General features: G+C 39.1%; 2 protein-coding genes across 3 annotated transcripts in view; one reads left to right on the top strand and one right to left on the bottom strand.

The window, feature by feature from the left end:
* LOC143287144 (solute carrier family 22 member 4-like) overlaps positions 1–13,581 on the top strand; it is a 21,449-nt gene extending 7,868 nt beyond the window's left edge. The window contains exons 6-11 of the mRNA XM_076595089.1: positions 3,770–3,904; positions 5,970–6,082; positions 6,812–6,835; positions 7,134–7,254; positions 8,122–8,194; positions 13,570–13,581. Of these exons, the coding sequence (XP_076451204.1) occupies positions 3,770–3,904; positions 5,970–6,082; positions 6,812–6,835; positions 7,134–7,254; positions 8,122–8,194; positions 13,570–13,581 (478 nt within the window). The remainder of the gene's footprint in view (positions 1–3,769; positions 3,905–5,969; positions 6,083–6,811; positions 6,836–7,133; positions 7,255–8,121; positions 8,195–13,569) is intronic.
* A 3,037-nt stretch (positions 13,582–16,618) lies between these two features.
* Positions 16,619–27,992, bottom strand: part of LOC143287553 (organic cation/carnitine transporter 2-like) — an 83,325-nt gene continuing 71,951 nt past the window's right edge. For both annotated transcript variants that reach the window (XM_076595635.1, XM_076595636.1), the window contains exons 9-12: positions 26,963–27,045; positions 25,780–25,900; positions 25,083–25,155; positions 16,619–21,851 (exon numbers count right to left, since the gene is read on the bottom strand). In XM_076595635.1, the coding sequence (XP_076451750.1) occupies positions 21,648–21,851; positions 25,083–25,155; positions 25,780–25,900; positions 26,963–27,045 (481 nt within the window). In that variant the 3' untranslated portion in view covers positions 16,619–21,647. The remainder of the gene's footprint in view (positions 21,852–25,082; positions 25,156–25,779; positions 25,901–26,962; positions 27,046–27,992) is intronic.

Genomic DNA, 27,992 nt, shown 5'->3' with positions numbered 1-27,992 from the left:
AGCATTCTCTTCCCTAACTGTTTTTCCATTTTGTTTCGCAGTGAATCCCCAACCGGATTGGTCTTTGGTGACTGAGCCATCTGTGTATATGATGATGTCCTCTTCTTTACTGTTTTCTTCTATGAGTAGCTTCACTTCCGCATCAGTTTTGCCCTCTGGCCATTCCCGACAATGTCTTCCTAGAGTGGGGGAAATGGCTGTGTTGAATAGATGGTTGAGGTGTTCGGGGTTTTTCTCCCATTCTTTTGTTTCTTTCAGGTCTTGTAGTCGGCATACTAGCTGGATTGTGTCTTCTGCTTGCCCCATCCATGATCTTCCTCGCCCTAGACGGCTGCCTTTTGGTTCTTTGACTGCGTCATGCAGTGGGTTTTGAGGGTTTTCTAATGCTTTGAAGTAGGTCTTGACCTGTTCTAACTTGTTTCTGGCCTGCACTGAAGGAAGGTCAAGCAGGTATCGCATGGTTTCTGTGGGCGTGTCTTTTGTTGTTCCAAGGATCAGCCTCATAGCTTCATTTTGTACTCTTTCTAATTTTAGGAGGTTGCTTTGAGACGGTGTTGTTAGCCCAAGTCCGTAGTCGATCACACTGAGGACGAGTGATTGGTATAGCAGGAAGAGGTGGCGTTGTTCAATGCCTTTGGTTGCCATTGCCTTTAAGACTGAAAGGCCTTTTTTGCATTTGAGAACAGTATTTTCCGTATGTTTTCTGAAGGTCAGCATCCTGTCGAAGTGTATTCCTAGGTAGCGTAGGCATTCAGTTTTCTCGATCTGAATCCCATCGAGTGACACAGAAGGTGGTGCTTTGCTCGCGGTTCTGTTGTTGAGGGTGCACAGCAACGTTTGGGCTTTCGCTGGGTTGATGGAAGATCCTGTGTCTTTGCACCATTGAGCAATATTGTTTAGTTGTTTCTGGACGGCTTTGGTTCTTTCCTGAGCATCTTTCGAAGTTTTGAAGACCAGGCCATCATCCGCAAGAGTAAGCACCCGAGCTATTCCATTGTTGTTTAAGTCTGCAAGGCCCTTCGTGTAGACATTGTAGAGGACAGGAGAGAGCGGAGACCCTTGTGGCAGTCCCATGGATAGTTTAGATGGTGCAGACATCCAATCTCCGAGGCGTAGGACGACGGTTCTTTCCTGAAGCGCTGCTGCTATCCATCTTGTCAGTGTCAAACTTACTCCATACCTTAGTAGCAGCTCCATGAGGTGTGCAAACTGGACTTTATTGTAGGCATCTTCAAGGTCGATTGCTACTGCTAGTGTTTCTTCTTTCCTTTGAAATCCTTCATACACCTCATATGCGAAAGCAGCTGCATTTTCCCATGTGGACTTGCCTGTTCTGTAACCACCTTGATTTGAAGGGAGAATGTGCATGTGTTCAAGATCCCTTGCAAGTTTTCTGGCTATCATGCGTTCCATGAGCTTTCCAGCGATGTTTTGCATGGTTAGGATCCGGTAGCCGCTTACCTGATGATGGTCCTTTCCTGGTTTTGGTATGGGTTTTAAGAAGCTGTGTGTCCAGTCCTCCGGCACATGTCCATTGTGGAAACTGTTTTGATATAGATTGAAAAGTTTGCTTCTGTCTTCTTCCGATAGTTCCTTGATGTCCGAGTAGCGAACTTTGTCTGGGCCAGGGGCAGATTCTTTCTTGCATTTAGCTATTGCTCCATTTAGATCATCTATTGTCAAGTCATCATCAGGTCCAGTCTGCATAAGGGTTTGGTTTAACTCCTCAACATATTTCTTTTTCTCATCTAAGTTCCTCTGATCGCTCTGTTGTATGAAACGTTTGAGCAGGGCGGATCCTTTTTCTTCGTTTGTCTTAAGCTTGGTTCCGTCAGTGTCTACTATGTCTGGGGTTGTTGTTGTGCACGTTTTCCCTTCCATGCGACGATAAAATTGCCAGAACTCTGTCAATGTTGAGTCATAACTGAGTGCCTCGCAAAACTGTTTCCACTTGTCATTTTTGGCCTCTTGAGCAATGGTTTCAAACTGTTTAGTCTTTTCTTTCATTTTTGTTTCAATATCTTTGTCTGGAGATGGTTTTGTTCTTTCTTTTTGCCAAAGTTTGACAGCCGCATGTTTTTCTATCCAGGCTATCTCTGTGTCGGTATTCCACCATGGGGGCTGAATAGTTTGCATCCTGTTCAGTGCCGTTCTTTTGTTTCTTCTGCGTCTTAATTTTTCGATGACGGTTGTCTCTTTGGTTTCATACTGAAATGGATCACGCGGTTTCATGCAGCGTTTATCTGACAGTTTCTGTAGACTGAAGACTACCGGGAGGTGGTCACTGCCTTGGTGTGGAAGCGTCTCTGCATTCATTTCTGCTCTGAATTTTGGAGATATTAGAGCAATGTCGATCACACTGTCACTGTCCCCTTGTCTTGTTCCAAGGCGAGTTGGGGATGTGGTTGTTAATGGGCTAAGAAGAATTTCCCCTATCATTCCTTCAAGTGCGAGTCCTTGTGGGTTGGTGTTCCGCTGGTCCCATAGCTTGGATCTTGCATTGAGGTCTCCACAGATAATGACTGAGTCTCCAAGTTCGTTCTCTATTTCCTCTAAAAAGGCCCAATCCTCTTTTGTTGTGCAGGTTCCTGGGTGAACATAGGCATTGATGAGCACGATGCTTTTGTGAATTCCGTCAGGTTTTTCGAGACGTACCCCCACTAGTTCACATGAGTTGCTACACCATTTCTCTAGATTTATGGTGGAAACTTTGTTTTTAAGGTTTTTGTTCAGTATGATTGCTACTCCTCTTCCTTCATTCCTTTGAAAGACTGTGAAATTCTCAAAATGTATTGGTCTGTCTGCACTTGTCCTGGTCTCTTGGAGACATAAAATGTCAAAATCATATGCCAATTTCTCAATTGTTGAGATTCTCATTCTCGCGCTGGAACAATTCCAACTGCCGATTCTAAAGAATTTCTTTGACAGCCGCTCTGCTTTTGTCATTCTGCTACCTAAGCACAATCTTTTCCCACCTCTTTTGCCACGCCTGTTTTGGGGTTTTGGGGATCTGAATTTATGTCTCGTGCTATGCAGCTGATCCCCGAGGTGCACGCGAGACAGGGTTTTGTAAGTATCCATAGAAGGGTGTTCTATGTGGTGAGGGAAAAGTTCGGTCGCCCTGACAGAGCCTCTTATCAGGGAAGGGCAATGGATGTCCATCTGTGTGGAGTCCGTCAGCCTGGTGAGGTATTGTACGTCAGCCTGGTGAGGTATTGTACAACAATACATAAATAAAAACATCAAGGGAATAAATCGTATATATAAGTAAAATGCACACACACACACACACACACACACACACACACACACACACACTCACTCACACACACACAAACAACGTATGCATGCACATAACATATGTCACGCCAATAAGATTAGAACATTAAGATACATGAAATCCAAGTAAAATAAGAAAATATTTTAAAATCACTTCCGATCACAATGAATCAAGGCATGGGGTGGGGTGGGGGAGATAATGGATTTTCGTCTAAAATCACAAATATTGATAGGCGTTAAGCAAAAGAACGAACGAACACACACACACACACACACACACACAGAGAGAGAGAGAGAGAGAGAGAGCTGCTACGAAATGATATAGGAATAGTTAATAACGTGTGTGTAGTAGTCCTGTTAGTTGGTTTACTGTAACTGAATACTGAAAAGAAATAGTATTAATTTTATTCAGCCTTCGAATGTTGTTTATTATGCATAGTTGAATGTTAAAAACAGATATTAGAAATATATATTCCTTGTTTGGTGTTAGGTTTTGTTGTTCGATTACATACTACGGGATCCTGTTCGGCATCAAGAACCTGTCCGGGGATTTCCATCTCAACTTCTTTCTCATGACAGTGGTGGAACTTCCGACACCACTGTTTGTCTACCACCTGTCAGGATGGTCAGTTTGTTTCTCTCTCTCTCTCTCTCTCTCTCTCTCTCTCTCTCTCTCTCTCTCATATGTAACATCTGTGTTCGCTTGATGGTCTCTTGGAATATGAACATTTTTGTTTGTTCAGCAAACAAGAGCACAGTTTCAGTTTCAGTTTCAGTAGCTCAAGGAGGCGTCACTGCGTTCGGACAAATCCATATACGCTACACCACATCTGCCAAGCAGATGCCTGACCAGCAGCGTAACCCAACGCGCTTAGTCAGGCCTTGAGGGGGAAAAAAAAGGTGAATAAATGATAGATAAGCTTACACAAATAAATAAATAAATAATAAATAATAACTATAATGTAAAAAAAAAAAAAAAGCAAATAGATGTAAAACATTAAGATACACATTCACATATACACCCACACATGCATAACAGATATGCACCGAACACGCAGTTTCACAGATATGAAAGCACAGTCAAATACATATAAACGTACATGAGCTCCAACACACCCACACACACACACCACACACATTACCCTGCACCTCCTCTACACCCCTCCACACACTCATTTCTAGTCTACGTATCACAGCTTCCACGGCACACACACATACACACACACACACACACACACACACACACACAGATGAACACTTACTTGTACAAGCGCACACACATATGCTCCACACACATATGTACAAAGATATATATATATATATATATATATATATATATACGTTCCAATATCCTGTTGCTCCCACAGAGTAGGCATGCATACACTCACATACCTCATCCTCTACCCCACCTCCCTCCGCACCCCCATCTCCCCCTCACACACACACACACACACACACACACACACGCACGTGCACAGAACTCTACTGACACTTGTGTACACTTACACTCTCGCGCATGCACAAACGCACTCAAGAGCACAATATAAAATCATCACCCCCATAGAATTACATTTTTGAAATGTTTGCTATTTGAAGATAGGCGAGTTGGACAAAATTTTGTTGCATCTAAAAACATCAGGTTGGCCCCACGATGGCCTCACAATTTCCTTCAAAACGCTAAATCGTGTGGCTTCGTTTGAGAAACAATTATAAAATCATCACAGAACACACTAAATACGTTTAAAACCAGTCTGTTTTATTCTTATGAATGTTAGGGGGAGGTGGTAGGTGCTCGGTGGGTAAACTTCATTTTCCTGACGAATATCACTTATTTGCACGATATATATAATGTATTTTGAATGAAAATTATTCAAATCAGTATTTATTGTATTCTGAAGCAGGGGAACATGACATATGTAAACGTTAGCCACAAAACCACACGATTTTGCGACTCCAAGACAATTCCTGGTAAAACAGCATTTTGGGGGTAGGGGAAGCAACTCCACCAGTGTGACTCCCCAAAGGGTCAAATGTTCATCCAAACGTACTGAAATGATTTCTAGAAGACCCTTGCAGATCTCTGTGTAAAATTAATTTCGAAAAGAATGATACCGAAGTGATGAAATAAAACTACAGGACAAGTTTACATTAATTCATCGAAGATTTGATAGTAGGCCAATACAAGCCTTATTTGTGAAGGAATAGACGAAGATATTTCAATTCTATTATTTGTTCGTATAAAAAAGACTCCACTGAAAAAGCAAACATATAATATGTGGTGATTTCATTTATATAAACATGATTTATGGGGGTTTGAAGTTGAGCTTGTCTTAATTTCATTGACCGGGCGCGAGAGGGTACCTTGCGCCAAGGGCAGTAACTCTGAGTGCGTCCCAATTTTTTTTCTTGGGAAGCAGACCCCGAAGAACAATTTACGACTAGTCTACATCATTCCTCAGGGATGCGGGGGGTGGGGTTGGGGGTGCACGGTAACCCCATCGGCCTTGCGGACTACACAAAAATCATTGTGTTGATCATCGGATCACTTGAACAGAACACAGAAAGGTGATGCCAGGGCTGATACATATAGGCTTACCCACGTCGCGAAGCAAAAATCTCGCAAGATGCCTCATTGATTGGGTCATGAATGGTTTTGTCCCCTGCACTAATCGTCCTGTTTCTGATGTCAGCCCTACCGTTGCTGTGACTGTCACTGACAACGTCACATGTGCTGACCTGTCTGGCGTGTCCAGTATCTCCTCTGACGTTCTTCCCGCTGTGTATCACGTCAGAACTACTGACAGTACTCCTGATGTTTTATCTCTCTGTGTTGACACATCCCCTTTATGCGGCGCTGTTCGTGTTGCATCCAACCTCAACACACGTGTTCATGCTGACATTTTTACTTCCCGTGATATTGTCCCCTTTGATGACAATATTCCAAACTGTAATGTATCCCCCGTGATAGCTTCTGCTCCGCTTCCTACTCCTGCCATACCTGTGTCAACTACCGGACCTTTTTCTTCCTTCCCACTGATCAGTACTCTATGTTATAAATGTATTCACAAATCTGCACCTTCATATCTCTGTGGCTGCCTTCACCGCTACACTCCATCTCGCTCTCTACGATCAGCTTCGGATCCACTGTTTACGCATACCCAGATTCAAACACTCCACTGTTGGCCGCCGTTCTTTCTGTCTCTGGACCTTGCAATTGGAATGAACTTCCTCTTTAGCTTCGTCAAGTCTCCACACTCAGCTCTTTCAAGTCTGGTCTTAAAACCCACCTCTTCCCAAAATAGCCTCCCTTCCCTGTCTCTTCTTTGTGTTCAGTTTTTCCAGTTTTAGAGTTATACATGCGTGTGAATGACTGGTGCGAAAGCGCTTTGATTTGTCTCTGCACAAGATTCAGCGCTATATAAATATAATAATTATTAATTATTATTATTATTATTTTGTAGAGGTGGAGTTGTTTGATGAACAGACAATAGCAACATCAAAATATGTGAACAGTCTGGGGATTTGTGTACAGAAGGTCATCGGTTTGTGGAGGAAGGTAACCATATGTGTGTGAAAATTCATGTGTGTGTGTGTGTGTGTGTGTGTGTGTGTGTGTGCAGGTTCGGCAGAAGATGGGCACTGTTTGGCAGTTTCATGGTTTGCACTTTGTCAATGGCGGTTGTGGTGACTTTGTTACTTCTGTGTAAGTTTCGTTCCTTTCTTCTTCCCTTCGTTCTTTCTCGAGCTCATCATATGTAGCGTAGCATGCATTGTTTATTTCGCTCGCTTTAACACCCATTGAACAAACAAATGCAATCAACACTGTCGACAATGAACCGGAACCTGATTTTCAGTATCGGAGGGGGAGGCAGGAAGTTACGTCAACGCGTTCTGCATTGTTTGCCGGGCAGCGCTGGAACTGGCTTGGAATATGATGTCCCTCTTCACTGCTGAACTCTACCCGACTGTCGTTAGGTATGGTACCCGACTTTCCGTCTCGTCCGTTTACTGTCATTCATTCATCCATTCATTCATTCACCCATTCCATACCTTTAACTGCCATTCCTTATTTCTGTTTCCATAGTTCTTTTGATTCTGGACATGGTTAAAGAAGGAACAAGATAGCAACATATCCCATGCAGTTAGAGTCGTGGACTGACGATTGAGAGGGTGCGAGTTCGAGACCCATCAGAGATGCGTTTATCCGGCCCGTGACTGGCTCCTACCCACAATTGAGTGTGAAATGGGCTCAAACAGGAAGTTGGGGACTACACAGTCGAAAGTCACCGATTCACACATGCGTGTTTTGGCGTGTTGCTCAAAGTTCATGACTAAAACTGTGTCTAATCTCTCAGTCAGTCTGGCTGACACTGGGATATATTATGATAATACAGTCGTGTCACTTAGTCCCAAACCTCAACCATTGAGGCAACCCCAGTGGCGGCACCGTCATCACCCCCACCATCATTCTTCATCGAAATGCAGAGCATCAAAAAGTACCCCATGCCTCTTCACTTGATATGTTTTAACCAATAAATGTGGATTTGTTTATGAATTATTCCACATTAAAGGTTATGGCAAGTGTGACTGAGCTGTCTAGCTCTTTTCAGGAAATCGTGACTGAGTAGACGGTTTCTCGTGTAAATATTTCATATATTTTCTACGGTAAGTGTCTTGTGTTTTTTCAGTAAATGTCTCACGCTTTACAGAAATTATATATTGGAAAGTACTTACCAACGACCCTGAAAATACCCGCGGTCACTGCTTTTTAGTACAATGTTTGTTCTTGCTTTGCTTTCAGTTATTCTGAGTATGTGCGACAAAGCATTTTTCTTTTAACAGAAGCATCGGTATTGGGTACTGCGACATGTCTGCTAGACTCGGAGGAATTCTAGCCCCATATATTTTGTCTGCGGTAAGTGATACGCATGAGTGATGTGCTGTGTGTGTGTGTGTGTGTGTGTGTGTGTGTGTGTTGCTCAGTAGCGGTAATTTACGCATTACCGGTAATGCGCTACATTTTTGCCCATTCCGTTAATCAGCAAAGTGGCTTGCGTGATACCAGTTATGTGTAAACTTTTGCTCATTACCAGTAATGGATCATTACCAGCACTGTTGAAGTACTCATAATCGGAGCAACATTTTGTGGAGCAACATTTGATTGATTAATAGTATCTGACACGTATGTAAAAATATTCTAGATTTCTGTTCTGTTTCGCTCGTTTCGAAAAAAAAGTTTGTCAGACCGTATATTAGTCTCAGTTTTGACAGAATTTTATGCAGCATTTGCTCTAATTACATATATTGCCGATGCTACCTTTCGTAATTCATTAAGAGGCAGTATTACTGCAGCTCTACACGACTGTAATGTGTTCGTATGAAACGGAACACCTAGGGCCAATTTTATGGCTTTGCTGTCTAGGCTTTGCATTTTTTCAAGGAAAGCAGAGAAAAATACCTCCTGTCCATATGTCAATCTAGATCTTACCAGTGCAGTAGCGAGATGAATAAGAGTTTTTGAATCTTGACCCCGAGGCTGTTTACTGACGATTTTAAGAAAATTTAAGCTTTTCATTTCTTTTGATATTATGTTTTCTATATACTTCTTCCAATTTAGCTTTGGAGTAAAATAAACACCAAGGAATTTCACCTCAGATTTGTAGAAGAGTTCTTTTCCATCAAGATGAAAAGTTGGTAATTGTTTTGGAGAAGTATCATTATTAAAAAGTATCATGTGTCTTTTCAGTTGAAAACTGTAATCCATTATCTTTCATATATTATCTTTCATATAAATGTTTAATTTGTCAAGTTCTGATTGATATAAATTGTTAATGTGATTGATATAACGCAAGCCCGTTTTCGTTCGCAAAGTTACGTTCAACCAAACAGCGTATTGGGCGAGATTAATAGATTTAGACAAATATTTAGGCAAATCGTTTAACATTTTTTTGAACAAAAGTAGGGAAATTATAAATCCTTGCAAAATAGCCATGCTAATTGATCTTGAAGACGACAATGATTGCCCAGCTTTAGTGATGATGCTTCTTTCTGTCAAAAGAGATTTTATATACCTGTATATATTGCCAATTAACCCAATGTTCTGTTAGCTTGAACAGTAATCTGGCATGCCAAATGCGGTCATAAGCTTTTTGTACATCAAAGAACGTGGCCAAAACACTCTTTCTTTTTGAAAACTGTTGTTTTATGTTTGTTGTTAGTTTCACTAGGTGATCTAAAGTAGATCTGCCCTTTCTGAATCCGGCTTGTACAATCGGAATAATTCTATTTTTATCACAATAGTAAGTTATCGGAACAGCATGTATAGCTATTGGAATTGAAACTGTCTTTCCAAAACATCAATTAAGATCAAACAGGGTTCATAAAAGGAAGATATATTGCAGATAATTTGATATCTTTACTTGGGAAAAAAACTGCTCGGACTGCTTGCAGTAATATATTTGAAAAAGCCTTTGATTCGATTAATTGGGGTTTCATGAAAAATGTACTGAAAGAATTTGGATTTGGAAATAACATGTGTAACTGGGTAGCCTATTTTCATAATGATATAAAGTTTTATGTTGTACTTCACGGAAAGGTAACCCAACACTTTGGTATAAATATAGGATGCCACCAGGGAGATCCGATACCGCCTTATTTGTTTGTTTTGTGTTCCGACATACTTGCATGCAAAAATCGCGTTGATGAAAACACTCAAGAACATAAAACTATTCAACCCCGATTTCAAAGTTAATCAGTTTGCAGACGATACAAAATTTGCATCGGAAAGAGACGGATGCTCATACGAAAGACTGTTTAAAACACTAAATGAATTCGAAAACATTTCAGAACTAAAATTTAATTTTGAAGAAAACAAGAAATGTTTGTTATGGGAAATGAGAAATCCGCAGAAAAGACATCTAGTTGATAAACTATGCAATTGAACACAACAAATTTTAGAATTTTTGGCCTCTGGTTTACCGATGAAATATCAGATATATCAAAAAATAATATAGCAGATAAAAGTTGTTGAATTTATTAATATATTTAAAACGTGGGCCAAAAGCATATACGCGCCTTTGGGTGCATCTAAAGTGGAAATGTGCTATTTTTAATTTGAACGGAAGTAGTTCCCATACACGGGATAAGTAAATGATTAAGGTTTAGCATTATACATCTGCATATGTGAGGAAAGTGAAGGAAACGAGTTTTACATATTTTTACCTATATTACTGCCTTTTTGTTTACAACACTGTCAGTCACATGTACAGACAGGTGGATTTTTGAAACACCATGTGCTAATTCTCCATTTTACTTTTTCTTCTCTGTTGAATTGACTTAAATATATAATGTTCCTGCACCAGCAGTCAAGTAAATGTGTGTAACCCACTTTTTTGCCTCTGTATGAGTGTGTGTGTGTGTGAGAGTGTGTGTGTGTGTGTGTGTGTGTGTGTGTTCGTTCGTTCTTTAGTATAGCGTCTTATCACTATTAGTCATATTAGACGATTAAAAAAAAAAAGGGGGGGTGGGGGGGTTTGGGAGGGGTAGGGAGAGAGGAAAGAGAAGTCAGAATAAAACAGAAAAGGTAGAAAACTACTAAGAAATGCATAACTAACATGAAATTAGCTTTAACAGTAACAATTCAATAATGATGATAATAACTAAAACCAGTGACATGATTATGAAGTACATTACAGGAATGTAGAAATAGGGCTATGAACTAATGCCCTTGAAAGTTCTACTAAATGAACCTCGTTAGAAATAACTTCCCCAAAATCATCTGCAGAATAGTTACTCTCTGTGAAATACTTGGGCAAGAAGATACGTAACTGCTGACATTGAAACAAACTATGATGCAAGCCGAACTGCTTACCACAAATGCATATAACATTTTTACTATATTTTGTCTTCAGCGCGTCAAGTTTTATACGGAAGAAAGTAGATGTTATTAATCTTGTATAGCAAGCTGAAGAATTCGGTAATTTTTCTTTGATAATACGTTCGGGGAATAATGTCCCTTTCTGTTTTGAAGACTCTGTCTTCCATCGTTTATGAAATCGACCCCATGCTGTTTTTTCTATGCTTCTTTCACGGAAAGTCGGACAAGTATTTTTGTCGATTTTTCTGAATCTTGTGCTCCTCTTTTAGCTGCTTTATCAGCAGTTTCATTGCCATAAATGCCCACATGAGAAGGCACCCAACAGAAACTGACATCAGTACCTTTAATCCTCAAACAATGTACCAAAGCATAAAGTACTGATTTGGAATCAACAAAGAATGCTATTTTCAAGAAAACTGTTTGATGGCTCACCAAGTAGCTCAATGCTTGTATTATAGCAACAAGTTCAGCCGTAAAAATGGAAAGATTCTTTCCAATAAAATAAGATTTTTCAACTTTAAAAGCGGGAATAGTAAAAGCCGCGCCAGCATTTTTGTCATCAAGAACGGATCCATCTGTAAATATATGGAGATGATTCTGGTATTTTTCTGCTGTGTGTATTATGGCAGTACTTGTCGTGATATTTATGTTTTCTTCCTTTTTTGTTTCAGAATAGCTGGTATCAAAATCTGCTTTCAACATTTCCCAAAAAGGAGTAGGAGTATAAGATGGTTTTATAGCTAACTCGTTCATGTTAACACCAGATTCTTTTAACAGATTTGAAACGTAAGTTGCAACTGTTTCTTGTGATGAAATAGCTTTAGCTCTTTTTGGAAAATCAATGTCAGATCCTACTGTCAGTTCATCAGCAATGAAATTTTCTGTCATAGAAGTGTATCTTACAGCGAATTTTGCTGTTGCTAACTCACGATGCTCATTTAAAGGAAGAATTTCGGCCGTTTTGTATATTTCCTGGTTGGATGCATGAAAGAGCACCCCGGGGGCAATTTTGAAAGCCTTACAGTGTACACTTTGAATCTTTTGTAATAGATATTTAGGTGCACTGAAAAGTATTTCTTGCGCATATGTTAACTTAGATCTTACAAGAGCCATGGAAAGATGGATCAATGTTTTTGTATCCATTCCCCAAGGTAAGCGGCTTAGAATTTTCATTAGATTGATACTTTTCCTTGCCTTTGTTAAGATGTAATCAAAGTGAATGTTCCATGTCAGTTTTGAAATAAGATAAACACATAAAAACTTCACCACCTGTTTATAATCAATGACGTCACCAAGTAATTTAAAAATTGGCATGCTAGATGGGTTACCACCTGAGTTAAACAACAACATACATGTTCTTTCTGTCGACAAGGCTAGACCATTTTCAAACATATAGTTACAAGGTTGTCAAGATCAGATTGATACAAACGCCGCATATAATTCTGTGCTCTTTCTGGGGTTGACTTTTTTAGAGTGACACCCATCCACATACAAATGTCATCAGCACACTGTACTATAACTACACGATTTGACAATACCTTTGGGAGATCCTGAATAAGAATATTAAAAAGTATAGGGGCTATAACTGAACCCTGAGGAATTCCCATGTCAAGTTTATGTGGTAATGTGTGTGTTGTGTGTGTGTGTGTGTGTGTGTGTGTGTGGCATTTGCCTGTGTAAGTAAGAGTGAGAATAAAAGCAAAGAGAGAGAAAATTAGCACCAAAAAAATGTCCACCCTAATTGTTATGTAGAATGTTTTGCCTCTTCTCCATAATACTGCTATTTTTTCACACATGTTTGCTGTCAAAGAATCTGTATTTAACTTATTATTCTTTGTGGTTCTTCAAGAGAAGAATATGTTGCTGCTTAGTGGTAGAGTGACAAGGAATATATGTTAATATATATTGTATGGTGGAAGAAAACAACAACAAAAAACAAGTGTCTTCAGTCTCTGCGCCCATATTCTTTAAAGTTATATTTGTGACTCCATTCAAATACCATTGTTCCTATTTAGCCAAAGGTTCTAGATAGATCAATAGAGCGATCGATCGATCGATAGATAGATAGATATGTATATTATGTATTATATTGTATTGTATTGCATTGCATTGTATTTTAACAACAGTTTTCTCGGTATAAGAATTCGGCCTGGAACTACCTGCAGTGACACCCTTTTATTCTGCCAACAATGTATACCTATCAAAATAGCTTTATCTACAGAAGTTGGCCAAGGACAACCCTTTTGTTGCCATGGGTTCTTTTACGTGCTTTACGTGCATACTATACACGGGACCTCGGTTTATCGTCTCATCTGAACGACTAGCATCCAGACTACCACACAAGTGGAGGGAAAGAAAGTACTGGTGAGTTTGAGATTCGAACCTGTGCGCTCAGTGTGTTTCTTGCTTCCAAGACGGACGCCTAAGCCACAACTCCACACTCACACACACACACACACACAGAGAGAGAGAGAGAGAGAGAGTATTATTAACTCTTGCAGAACAAGCCATACGTATTGTACGTCATCATTGGTGTTGCCATGGCACTGACGGCGTTAGCTCCTCTTCTGCTGGCGGAAACACGTAACCAGCCATTGTCAGATGAACTCATCATTCCGTCCATTCAGAAAACTGCTTCCAGTGACGATGACGGAAGCATTCATGGAATACAGATGGCCGGTGTGAATGATGAGCAAATTTTGCAAGAAATCGCTTTGGTATGATGTTGAGTTGTGTGATTAATTGATGGTTTCCGATAAATCCTGCTTGTCATACAACCGGTAATGCATTTTCAGAATTGTAGTCTTTGTGTTTTTGTTTACCACTAGTGTGTGTTTTATCCCCACCTACCTCTCTCTCTCTCTCTCTCTCTCTCTCTCTCTCTCTCGCTCGCTCTCTCTCTATGGATATATGCATATTATATATATATATATATATATATATATATATAGATAGATAGATAGATATGGAGAGAGAGAAGGGTTTTCTTTTTTCTTTTTTTCTTTTCTTATATGAAGGAATTTTTCAGTCGTTGAGCTTCTTATTGCATGCGTAGCACTTGCAAGAATTCGATAATCATTGAACGGGCGCAATAGCCGAGTGGTTAAAGCGTTGGACTTTTAATCACACACACATCGAACCTCGGCATCGGCGCCTGGTTGGTAAAGGGCGGAGATTTTTCCGATCTCCCAGGTCAAGATATGTGCAGACCTGCTTGTGTCTGAACCCCCTTCGTGTGTATACGCAAAGCAGGAGATCAAATACGCACGTTAAAGACCCAGTAATCCATGTCAGCATTCGGTGGGTTGTGGAAACAAGAACATACCAAGCATGCACACCCCCGAAATCAGAGTACAGCTGCCTACATGGCGGGTGAAAACGGTCATACACGTAAAAGCCCACTCGTGTACATTCGAGTGAACGTGGGAGTTGCAGCCCACGAACGAAGAAGAAGAAAGCCATCCAGAGGGATTTATCCAGTATTTCATTCTTTTTTTTTTATTTCGATGGTCGATGCGTAACAACACACTCAAAATATATCAAAAGGCAAGTCATTTTGCTTGCAGCTTTTTTTTTTTCAAGTAATCAGAAGCAATGGAAAGTTGTTTTGTCCAAATGGGATTTTTTTCTTTTTCATATTGGATGTGAGATGTTGCAATGTTTTGAAATCATTGCTGGTTGCCCCTAACGCTGTTTACTCATAATTCCTTTTGTCAGATCATGTACTTGCTTTTGATATTATGTATTCAGCATGGTCATTCCATGACAGTTTTTGAGTGATGATTCTTTGGGAAATTTACCGTATCTTTGTACTGATTTATCCAGTGGATTTTCGCTATTATAAAATAGGATAGTGTGTGTATATATGCGTGTATGTATTTGTAGTAGGAGTAGTAGTAGTAGTAGTCTTCAGTTTAACGTCTTTCCACTTTGTGTGTGTGTGTGCGTGTGTGTGTGTGTGTGTGTGTGTGTGTGTGTGATTCCCTAATGCTTTCTTCGTTCAAGGTCTTGTTACAATTGTTGTTGTCTGATATATTCAAATTCGAAACAAATGTTTGCTTTCAATTTCAAATTTACAAAGATGGCAAGTGTTCGTTAGAAAGAGTACGAAATTGCAATTGAAATGATTAGACAAGCTTCATAGTAAGAACTATTTTTCGATTAGTATGCCAATTAATTTCAAGAGATGGTTTTAGTGTTACTTTCTTCGAAATATTCATATGCATAATTATAAAATGCTCTGGTATGCTTTGGACATTCATTTGCATTTTGAGAATTCGTTGACGTTGTGTATTTTTTATGTTTGTTCTGTTCCTTTCTTTGTAATCCTCCATGGCCAAAAATGGGTGAAAGGAAATTAAATCTTTAATCTTGAATCTTTTGTGTGATGTCTGTTTTGAATTTCAAATCACTGCTAATTATCTGGATTTTTACTATTCTTACAAGTAAGAATTGTATGTTTTTCTTACCATGTAAGACCGTTTTTGACCAGTTCATTATTACGTTTATATATTACTCGTTGGTATATATTTTTTTCTTGAAGTTGTTTAAAGCACGTTTTGATATTTTCAGTTTTGTTGTAACATTCTTCATACTGTCCATACATTGTGTGTGTGTGTGTGTGTGTGTGTGTGTGTGTGTGTGTGTGTCCAATTAGTGTGTTAGTGAAAATGAGATAAGTTCGATTTTGGACCAGCTTAGTGATATCAAACACATAAACATATTCTGGGAAAATATATTTGATATTACTTTATTCATATCGAAATGGTATTTATTCTTCAAAATGGATTAGTTATATCAGACAAATTTTAACAGAAACAGGGTATTACTGTGTTTGGGATGCTCAATTCTTCTTTGAGAGGGAATCTTTTTGCAAGAATGTCAACACTGCTTTGAGAGATAGTCTTTTTTCAAAATCTATGGAGACATGCTCTAGAGGGGATAATGAGAAAGATGGAGAATGTTGATGCTTATGTGTGTGTGTGTGTGTGCGCGCGCGCGCGCGCGCGCGTGTGTGTGTGTGTGTGTGTGTGGAATTTTTTGTTTTATGTCCCGTCACACATATCGGTGATTGAAAAAAATGTGTGTGTGTGTGTGTGTGTGTGTGTGAGTGTGTGTGTTTACATTTATTGGCTTATTCATTTATTTATTCATCCATTTTATCATTGTTATTTATATCATTTTTCACATCATTATTATTCAACATTTTATTTTATTTCATTGATTTATCTATTTGATTCTTTAGAAACTTAATTTCTCTTATTTTCTGTACCTGTTTCTATGATTATTTCAATTCATTAACTCATTAATTCAATTACTGTGTCTATTTTTAATCTAAATTTGGTATTGGCAGAGAAAATGAATTTGTTAAAGTTTAACACACACACACACACACACACACACACGCGCGCGCGCGCGCGCGCATGGAGACACAGACAACCGAACACCTGGTTATAACATAGGTGATGAATTCTTGTATAAAGTTATACCTATTAGCACACCAAAATTTGTTCGCATGAATTCACAAGATTGCAGCATAGGGTGGCTGAACTGCCAAACCAGTTCACATATGTTCAACAATTACAGATTCATGTATGTTAATGGACACAACGGTAACAGCACAGTATATTAATATTAACCATAATCACACCACTGCTGCCACCACCACCGCCATCACAAACACTACCACATCCATCACCAACACTATACTACTGCTGCTACTACAACTACTACTGATAATGAAAAAGGCTCCACATAAAAAAGTTCTACGAAAAAAATAATGAATAAAATATTTACAATAATGATAAGAAGAAGAAGAAGAAGAACAACAACAACAACAATAATAATAATAAGAGAGGCAAGGCCTTCAAGACTCACTTATGATACACTTAAATTTTTTTTTTAAATCCAAGCTTTTTATGTATTGAGTATAATTTCAAAATGTAATATTTAAGATGAGAAAGACCAGTTTAAAGCAAATTAAGTCCCCTAGCATTAATTACAGAGTAATTTCCCTTTTTACCCACTGCACCAAAACGTTTGCAAAATAAATAAAACTTCCATGCTTAGCAAAAGAAGTTCCTGTTTGAACAAAAAATGATAATAATGACTGCTCTTGTTGTTGGGTCAGAATATCAGATCAAAGTGCCAAGTTTAGAGAATACAAAAAATATAAATATAACAGTAAATGCAGTTTGCATTTAACTAGGCTTCATTTTTTTTTTGTGCCCATTCCATAAGTGCAATATTGTTTTAAACAAGATGACTGGAAAGAACTGAATTTTTCCTATTTTTATGCCTAATTTGGTGTCAACTGACAAAGTATTTGCAGAGAAAATGTTAAAGTTTACTACGGACACACACACACACACACACACAGACAACCGAACACAGGGTTAAAACATACTCACTTTGTTTACACAAGTGAGTCAAAAATGATGATGACGATGATAATAATAATAATAATAATAATAATGAAAAAGAGAACAAACATGCAAGGGTCTGTTTCCAGTCTTTTGAAGTGACAACCTACTGCTCAAAACATTTTACAAAAACTGTGCTGAATGTGAAACATAAAAAAAGGAGGTGACAGTGATGCTTTTTTCCCCTCCCTATTGTTACACTAGTACGCACAAACACACGCTCTAATGTAATACACTTACACTCCTTCAAGGAAGCTACACACACTGGTAAGTATAGTGGCTTCCTGAATCATAAAAATATAATGTGATTTTTTACCGATTTTTTTTCTTTCAAAATATGCAAGTTTGGTGGAATACTTGGCTACATTGTCAGTCTTTGATATTATTTTCTAAATGATATCACTTATGAAAGAAAGTTGTGAAAACCTGGACCATTGGTATCCTATTATTTCACTTGCAAGTTTATACATAATATTTTGCCATTAATATCAATAAATCAAATACTCTGTATATATTTCTTCGTTTACACAGAACAAAATCAATTCCTCTAAAACATTTCAGTTTGAAATATATATGTATAGCCTTTCTTCCAGTCTCTTCCAAAAATCAACGGTTTATTTCGTTGAGGATCTGAAGACGACAGAACCTCGTTTTTCTCGTTCGCAATTAAAAGAACAGAAATACAAATTCTGGACAAAACACATACAGTGACACTAACTACACAATCGACGTGCTTACTGCATATGAATATTCTGAAGTGGACACTGAATTAACTTGAATGAACATAAAAGAGGAATGGAATGGACCAGGTTGTAGTTTCTGTAAGCCTGTCGAATACGGATCTCCGCAGATCTGGAGAAAACGGATACGTGTTGCCGCGGACTTTAATAAAGAATTTCTTGAATAATCGAAATGCACCAAAATGACACGATTCAAACGGTGTTTTCACCTCGGATACCGTCATCGATTTATCACGCTAAAAACAGAAATATCGATTTTTGAACTGCAGTGGTAGGCACGCTTTAGTGCTGTCAGTAAATCTGCATACTCTCGACCCGAAAATGCTTGGTACGAATCAACTAATCTCTTTTTTTTTCTACGAAGCTTTGTAATATTGAATAAAGAATACATTTTAACTTCTTTTTTACTGGATAAAATGTGCATCACAAGACTTGAAGGCTTGTTCGGATTACTTTTTAAATGTGATGTCACTTCTGGATGCCTTGTAAGACTAGGGACTATTCTGTTCACGTCAGTTCCATATCTCAGATCTTTTGATGAAGCGCAAAAGGTCCATGTCCAAAATACTATAAAGGAGATGCATACCTCAATATTAAACATGCACCAATTTCTGGCAGTGTGACTCGACTGGACTACACTGTGTGTGAATATATCTTAATGGTTTGCCATCTCCTTATTCGTTTATTTGTTTATCTATTTCTTTCTTTGTTTTGTTATTCAATTATTTACTTATCCTTCATTTAGTCATCATTCATCTATACATCCATGATTCATATATTTTTCGTTATTGCTTTAGCTTTTGTTAATTTCTTTATCGTTTGTACGCATGTGTACGTATGTGTGTGGTTTATATTTTGTATCAGATTTGAAGTACTGCTAAATAGCTTGGTTTTAATCGTGTACACATGTCTATGTTTTAGTTTTGTATATCAATTTATGCATGTGTGTGACTGTGATTATTTTATGTGATGTTTACATCAACTTAGCAGTTAAGCATATTTTCTTTTATGTATATATTTATGCTGATATTGAATGACTGTGATCAGTGGATGTTTATGATTGTGAGGTCCCACATCAACTTGGCATTTGAGCATTTTATTCCTTTTATGTTCAAACCGTACATTTGTTGTGTTGCTTACACCACGCATGAATTTCTCTTCTTCAGATAATAAAGTATTCAGTATCAGTATTTGCATTTGTTTATTCAATAATTCCTTTATCAATTAGATATGCTGGATTCTTTTAGAATTAGTGTTATTATGCAGTTACAATAAACAGTGAAACTCTATATGACCATGGCATCTGGTTCGCTACAAGGAAGAATAAACAAACCAGTGAATTTCAAATCGGCGAATTGGGGAATTGGTGGGTATGGATATATACGTGTGCTTGGAAGTTCTTGTGAGTAGCGGCAGTGGTGTGTCCGAGTGTGGGTTGGGCAATAACGTGATAGAGGGGAGGATGTTGGAGTTGTGTTTATTTACTTATCTATTTATTTATCTAATCTATTCACGCAGCTGGAACAGTTCCATTTGAGATCACTGCGCATGATAATGGGCATTCGCTGGCAGGACAACCTGCCAAAGTCAAACGAAGAGGTGTTGTACAAAGCTGGTTTGACAAGCATCGAGTAATTATTGTTGAAGGCTCAGCTACGCTGGACTGGTCATGTCATCAGAATGGACGACAGCCGCATCCCAGGCAACTAATGTATGGTGAGCTCAAGGAGGGTCACTGAACGCAGACAGGGAAGGCCCAAACTGAGGTACAAAGACACCCTGAAGAGCAACCTCTGATGGTGCGACAGCCAACCACGTGAGCTTGAAGCCTCTGCTGCGGACAGATCATCCTGGAGGTCTCTCACGCCCAAAGCATCAGTTGCCTTCGAAGAGAACAGACGACTGCGTCTCGCCGCTGCGAGGGACAGACGACACAGGGCCTCTTCCTCCTCAGTCCAAAACTCAGACCATCGATGCGGGCGCCTGTGTGCTTCCAGCTTTGGGCTGCGGAGTCACATGCGCTGTCATCGCTGAGTTCACAAACCTTGTCATCGTCGGCTCCCGACGGACTACCAAGTATTAATCTATTCATTTATTCATTTGTTTGTTTGTCTGTTTATCAATAAATCTTATTTTTTTCATTTAATCATTAGGTTAGATGCGTTCCAGTTTTCATCTTATTTGTTAGTTTTTTTCTGTTTTGATGTTAGCTTGTTTCCTTGTTTTTTTGTCTTCTTGTTTTTGTTGTTGTTTTTGTGAGTGTGTGTGTTTGTGTTGGGTTTTTTCACAAAGTTGAAAATCTGATTTCCATATAAACAAACAAAATACAACAAATACCTGTTAAGTATAGTGTCACAAACCTGTTTATAAATGTTCCTCTTGAACACGGCTTGGCCGACTGATGGCGATCAGTTTTATGTTATAATCATGAAAACATCGTTCATAATGAAACCTGTAAACATTGTACACACTGAATGCCCACAACAAAGCGCTTGTGTAACAAACTCCGACGACCAAAACAAAGTCCAGACCACAATGCAAACTGACTTTACTCTGTGAACAAAAATTCATTTTATTATGAAAGATGGAACTTTTCTTCGCGTTTGTATGTTTGTATAGCTAGCTAGCTATCTGTCCCGTCATCTCGTAGACCATGGACGTGCCACACATTTGGCAACCAGTCTCCTACATCCCTCGCGGTTGTCTGTCCTTCTGACTGTCTCACTCAGTCAGACATGTCCTCTCTGAGATGTCTCCCCATCTCTTCATCTGCCTGTTTGCATATAAATAGCATATGTGTGCATGTGTGCGTGTTTGAAGCCCCCGTCAATGAGAGCAGTATGTTTTGATTCGCGAATGTCGTAAGAAAGACAATCGGAGATCATTCTACACACACTCCTTCAAATGTGAAAATTACGACCAGACAACCTTCGTATTATAAAAATCGCACGAGAGTGCTCTTTGCTAATCCAGAATGGTAACCCACTACTCCCTGACCACACCAATTAGCAGTGTTCAGTATCATTTCCTTTGAGTCAAAAGGTAAACACTTCAAAACAGAGAAATGCAGACACAGGATGTTCTATGCTGCAAACTCTCCACAACCTTAGAACTTCCGAGGGGACCTTTTTCTTTAAAAATACACTTTTATGCAAATAATGCCTTAGCTGTCCTTAGATGTTGAAGAAGATAGCGAATATAATTATCTATGTAATCCATATTTTGCACAACATTTAATCAAAATACGTAACAGAACATGAGGTACAAGTGACATGGAGTGCTACCAACCTGCAAGTATACATGAAAATCAAAGGACATACAAGTATTTTTCTACACTGTTTTTTCATCATTTATTCCATTCGTCTGCACCCCGTTCATGCAGATTGCGTCAGCAGTGGCTGCAGTCTTCTGATTAGAGGGTATAATTAGTTCATCTTGCAGTGGCTGCCCTCGTGTTTCCATCAAAAACAGGGGAGCTGTAGCTGACAGCGCCATGGCACCGCTGATGATGGAGAAAGATATGTACAGTTTCTTCTGCAATTGAAATAAAAATGAAAATAATCATACGGAAATCTCTCTCTCTCTCTCTCTCTCTCTCAAGCATGGTGCAGCGCTTGCAGCCCCCTTCCTAACTAGACATTTTAATTAGTTTTATTATACAAGTTTCATTCCGCCGAAATCGTGCAAATCTGTCATAATACCACTGTTCAAAAAGGCGAATAAACAGACCCCGAAAACTATCGTGGGATCTCTTTGATAAGTATTATCGGTAAAGTCTTTACAGTTATGTGAAATTAAAGATTATACTTCTGGGCTGAAAAAGAAGACAAACTCGCAAAGAACGAGCAGGTTTTTGTAAAGGCTTTTCAACAATCGATCATATCGTCATAATAATCTCAATTATTAAAAGAGAATGTAATAGCAGGAGTCGGTCGAGACAAAGTTTAATAATAATAATAATGGTATTTATATAGCGTGGAATCTTGTGCAGAGACAAATCAAAGCGCTTTCGCACCAGTCATTCACACGCATGCATAACTCTAAAACTGGAGAAACTAAAGACAAGGAAGAGGCAGGGATGGGAGACTATTTTGGGAAGAGGTGGGTTTTAAGGCCAGACTTGAAAGAGCTCAGTGTGGAGACTTCACGAAGCGAAAGAGGAAGTTCATTCCAATTGCAAGGTCCAGAGACAGAGAAAGAACGGCGGCCAACAGTCGAGTGTTTGAATCTGGGTATGCGTAAACAGAGTGGATCCGAAGCAGATCGTGGTGAGCGAGATGGAATGTAGAGGTGAAGGCAGCCGCAGAGATAGGGAGGGGCAGTTTTGTGAAACCATCTATAACATACAGTGCTGATCTTGTACTTTATTCGGTGTGAGACAGGGAGCTAGTGGAGATGTTGCAAAAGAGGAGTGATGTGCTCAGATGTTTTCTTTCTGAGGACGAGTCGGGCAGCAGAGTTTTGTATGCGCTCAAGGGACTGAATGGATGAAACAGGCAAACCAGACAATAGAGAGTTACAGTCAAGGCGAGAGAGAATGAGAGAAACGACAAGTCTAGATGTTGCGTCAGTGGACAGTGTATTGTCAAGGACAACACCGAGGTTCCTGACTGACCTGAAAAGAGGGATGGATGTACTGCCAAGTTTGATTGTGTCCATTGTGATGGAAGACAGTTTTTGTTTAGTTCCTATGGTCATTGCTTCAGTTTTGTCCGCGTTCAGTTGTAAATTATTTCGAGTCATCCAGTTTTGAATACGTGGCCTTCATAGATTACATAATAAAAAATAAAAATAATTTTTAAAAAGCCTTCCACTCTGTTAATCCCTGGGAAATATTGGAAAAAATAATCACATCTGCTACTTGTTTAAGATGATGAAGGCTGTGCATTCAACAGTCAAAGTTTGCGTCAGATGGGGAATTCAACTGTCAGAGTTTTTTTACTTGTATGCAGGAGGTTAAACAAGGATGATTGCTAAGTCCTTTTTTTCTCCAGTTATAGAAGATATGGCAGAGTTTGTTCGAGAAAAGGGTAAACACGGAATCCAGCTCCTCTCAGGTTTATACAAGATTATCTTGCCCCTGTTTGCAGATAACATAGTATTGATGTCATATACACCTTCTGGACTGTACTGTAAATCTAGAAAAGGCAAAGCTCATGGCTTTCAGAAAAGGTCACCTAGCTGAGAGGGAATCATGGTCATATGGCGGTGACAGAATCGAAGTGGTATACAACCATATATGTCTAGCTTTTCTGCTAAAAACGAATGTTCTTTTGAATCTGCAAGCAGTGCGTTTGCAAGTGGAGCCAAAGGCAAAATGCTTGAACTTATGAAAACCATGTGGTCTCTAGAGACTTTTGACATGTCTGTGTTTTTTCAGCTGTTTGATGTTCACCCATGATCGAACCTGATCGATGGATTCCTACAATACAAGGTTAGGAGAACTCACAAACGATGCTGGTTTTCTTCGTAGAGTAAATCAAAAACTTGTTGAAAACTACTATGCTTTGAAATACCGAGAACAACCGTTAGACACCCCGTAAAAAAAACGTGCCTGCGTGCACGTCCCAGTGTGTGTGTGTGTGTGTGTGTAAATTTGTTTATGGGCCGATGGGATTCACAATTAACCCCCCCTCTCTCTCTCTCTTTCTCACGTGTGTGTGTGTGCTGTGCTCTGTGTGTGTGTGTGTGTGTGTGTGTGTGTGAGAGAGTGTGTGAGTGTGTGTGTGTGTGTGTTATTCATTCACTCACTGACATGCGTTTTTCGACTAATCTTCATGTCAAGATAACTTTTCATGCAACAAAGTATTAACAATGTCTCTCATTGCAGAATTCTTGCAAATCATGAATTGTACAGACATGTTTTCCTGCAAAGTATTTTATGAGAATTTGTAAGAAAATTACTGGGAAAATTAGAGGAAATGACAAAAATTAATGATGTGTAATTTCGATTTTGTGGAAAGAGAATCGCAATGTTACGGGTCTTTGCTTTTGATCTTCAGATTATAATAAGGTTTGGACTATAAAATTAGTCGAGTGTGTCGATTTATATTACAAATGTTGAATTGTTTAATTCAGACAAAAAAGTTTCATAATGTTTAAGTTAGGAGTAATTCAAAGCCAGCTAAACAAAGAAAAAATAATAATGTATGGAATTATTACATGATATGTTTCAAACGGTTGATTATACAAACACGTATACTATTTCACATTTACCTGGTGCCTTTTTCTGTACATTTGTCATCAGTCTCATTATGCTGTCTGGATCTAATTGTTGGACCCGAGGTCTAACCGAAAGACGGAATTATAAATTTGTCTCCCTTTAGCTGAGTTGAAGAGAACTGAGTATATCGAAAGAGCACGAGGAAGCTGCAAAGCCATGATTTTTTACGATGCATATGTCATTTGGAAAATTTGTCAATTCAGAATGTGTCTATAAAAACTGAGGAAGGCGACTGTGATAGAAAGTTCTGGTAAGTTTGGTGACCAACATATGTGTTGGGTCTTGATATGCATATATGGTACAATCTGTGATCCGGATATGGCGTACTGCAGCAGCAGTCTTAATGTAATCAGAATCCCGAAGGTGATCAACAAAGAAAAAGACGTTTATACACAACCTTCTAAGGTACACTTCAGAGTCTGTGCGAAAGAAAATCAGACCGTAACTTCACCCCGTGTGCCCTGTCATGGTTATATTACTTCCATATCATTAACAACATATGAACACTTATAATGATCAGCCACGCCTGTAATCGCACTTACCTCAGACAAAATATAGGGTGCAAGAATTCCCCCCAGTCTTGCAAATGTACTGCAGAACCCAAGACCAATATTCCTGTTTTGAAAAAAATATATATCTGGTAGTTGTGCTTCACTTCTTGGTGGACACACCAATATATTTACATTTTTGTTAAAATCCATTCAATTTACTATTATAAACACAAAGAGTCCAGATTTGCTAGATACAGAGATCCATATGTGATTACGTAAGTATCCAGATCAGACAATATATGAATCTCGTTTTTGTTAATTAGGCTGACTCATTTACAGGCTATCTAGAAATGCCGTACATACATTGCAACCATTTGAAATGCAGTATAATTCTCATGTTTATGTATGAAATGTGCTTTTCTATTTCAGGTATTTCAGGTATGACAAAAATTCATTTAAAGTTTGGTAAATCCTGTTTGGTATTTCAAATGCAGTCTCGCTGTTGATTTTCAATATAAACGTGTTGCTTTGTTGCTTGTAATATTTGTGTTTGAAAGAACCTTACCTTCTTTGCAATGGGGAAAAACATATACGACATGTAAAAAAACAAAAACCAAAAAACAAACAGAAGGAACCAAACTGCATACCGACAGGTACAATCAAGTAACATTATTTATCTAGAAGGGTATTAAATGTGCAAGGAACATGATTTTTCTACATCCAAATACAACAAACAATGCAAGTATACCTGACCACAGTCGGGTAAAGTTCAGCCAGATACAGACACATGGTGTTCCAGCCCAGAATCAACCCTCCCCGGCACACAATGCACAGTGCGTTGATGTAACTTCCGGCCTCCTCCTCGGACACTGAAAACCGGTTCCAGATTCTTCAAGAACGGTTTCAGGTTTCCAGCATCAACGAAGGAATGTCACCACTTGCATAACTGTATAAGCTACACAACATTTACTATGCCATGGCGTTTCTGCCCAGGTAAAGAAGCAGAAGGAAAGACAAAAACAAAAACAAAAGAAAGGACTCTTAAAAGGAGTTTAGCAAATAAAACCATGTAAAACACTGTGACTTTCAGGCTTTCACTTGCTGCCTAATTTATGTGTGTGATGTATATTCTGTTCGTGCATACCGAGAAGCTGAAAGGACTTTAGTACCACTTTGATACCACCCAAAACTGAAAACACATCGTCTAAATGTGCATTCTTCTGTGAAAATCAATACTGCATCAAATATGCATTCTTGTCACGCTATGATAAATAATTAAAGCAACAACAAAACAGCAGCTGCAACAAGACAAAACAGAAGCAGAAGAAGAAGAGCATCATTACTATTATTATTATTTATCATTATTGTTATATTTATCATTATTACTACTATTATCATTATTATCATTATTATATCAACACCCTTTCTAATGTTACATTCACTGCACCTACTACTTCTCCTACAATTAGCACTACTGCTACTACTACCACCACCACTACTACTACTGCTACCACTACTACTACTACTCTAATAAAAGTTATAATTATGATACCAACCCAGTTATATATAGCTTGAAAATGTGCCAGTTATTAATTAAGCTTCCGCGTCCCTATATCAAAACTATCCACGCTCAGTATGACACACATAATTAATTGAAAACTGCATTTTCCAGAGCACACTTCCACCCGCTCTCTCTCTCTCGCGCGCGCGTGCACACGCATACACACACACACACACACACATAAACACACATATACACACCCCTTCTTAAATTCTGTGTCCCTAATTTAGTGTGTCTTTGTGTAATACATAGTGTGCTTCTCAAAAAGTGAGTGTACCTGATGGAAACGACAAACATATATTTGTTTTGCACTGCACTGCGCTGCGTTGCGTTTCATTGTATTATATCATTGTACAGTCAGAGTACTCACAGAGAAGACTGAGTGGCACAACAGCAACCACCGACAGTGTGCAAATGGAGAAAATACCAAATAGCGTCCATCTTCTACCGAACCTGGAAACACACACACACACACACACACACACACACTGCCTCCGTTGGTAAGCCTGAAAAAGTATCCTATTGTCTACTGTTTTTGCATGTGTGTTTGTTAAAAGCGCGTGTGTGCGTGTGTGTGTGCGTGCATGCGTGCGTGCGTGCATGCGTGCGTGCGTGCGCGCGCGCGCGCGTGTGTGTGTGTTTGTATGTGTGTGTGTGTGAGAGAGAGAGATAGAGAGAGAGTATGCGTGTGCGTGTGTGTGTGTGTAAATGAAATGAAATGAAATTATGGTGCTTAGAGCCTCGCCGACCACTAAGGCCATCTCAAGGCTATCGCCGCGTCAATAACTACTACAAGGATAAATAAACAACCAATTAAAACGAGTCACCACTTCAAACTTTCCACTCCAAAGTTAAAAAAAAAAAAAATCCATAGTTTAAAACCTTCAAATCTGGTTAAAAATGTTCACTTCTTTTAAGAAGTCCATCAGCGCCCACGGAGGGACATCACGAAACAAAGTCTTCAAAGAAACCGCCGTGTAATATCTGCGTCTAACGTCATGCAGATCCCAACAATCAAGGAGCACGTGTTTCACGGTGAGAGGCTCGTCACAGGGAATGCATCGAGGGGCCTCTTCCCCCTTCAACAAGTAAGAATGAGTAAAAAAAAGTGTGCCCCGTATGCAGTCTGCACAGCACAGATTCCTCCTTTCTGTTCTTCACCCCCGAAGGGAGGGTCTCTTTTAGGTCCGGACGGATCTGGAAGAGCTTGTTGTCCGTCTGGGTGTTCCACTCCTCTTGCCAAAGATCCTTAACGTAAGTGTTCACCTTCCGCTTCATGTCTGTATATGGCACAAAGGATCTGGATAATTCTTTCTTTACAGCGTTCCTGGCCAGCAGGTCCGCCCTTTCGTTACCACAAATGCCAACATGTCCGGGAACCCGGGCCAACACAACCTCGT

The sequence above is a fragment of the Babylonia areolata genome, chromosome 11 (assembly GCF_041734735.1).
Source record: "Babylonia areolata isolate BAREFJ2019XMU chromosome 11, ASM4173473v1, whole genome shotgun sequence".
Taxonomy (NCBI): domain Eukaryota; kingdom Metazoa; phylum Mollusca; class Gastropoda; order Neogastropoda; family Buccinidae; genus Babylonia; species Babylonia areolata.
This window is presented reverse-complemented; position numbering and strand designations above follow the sequence as displayed.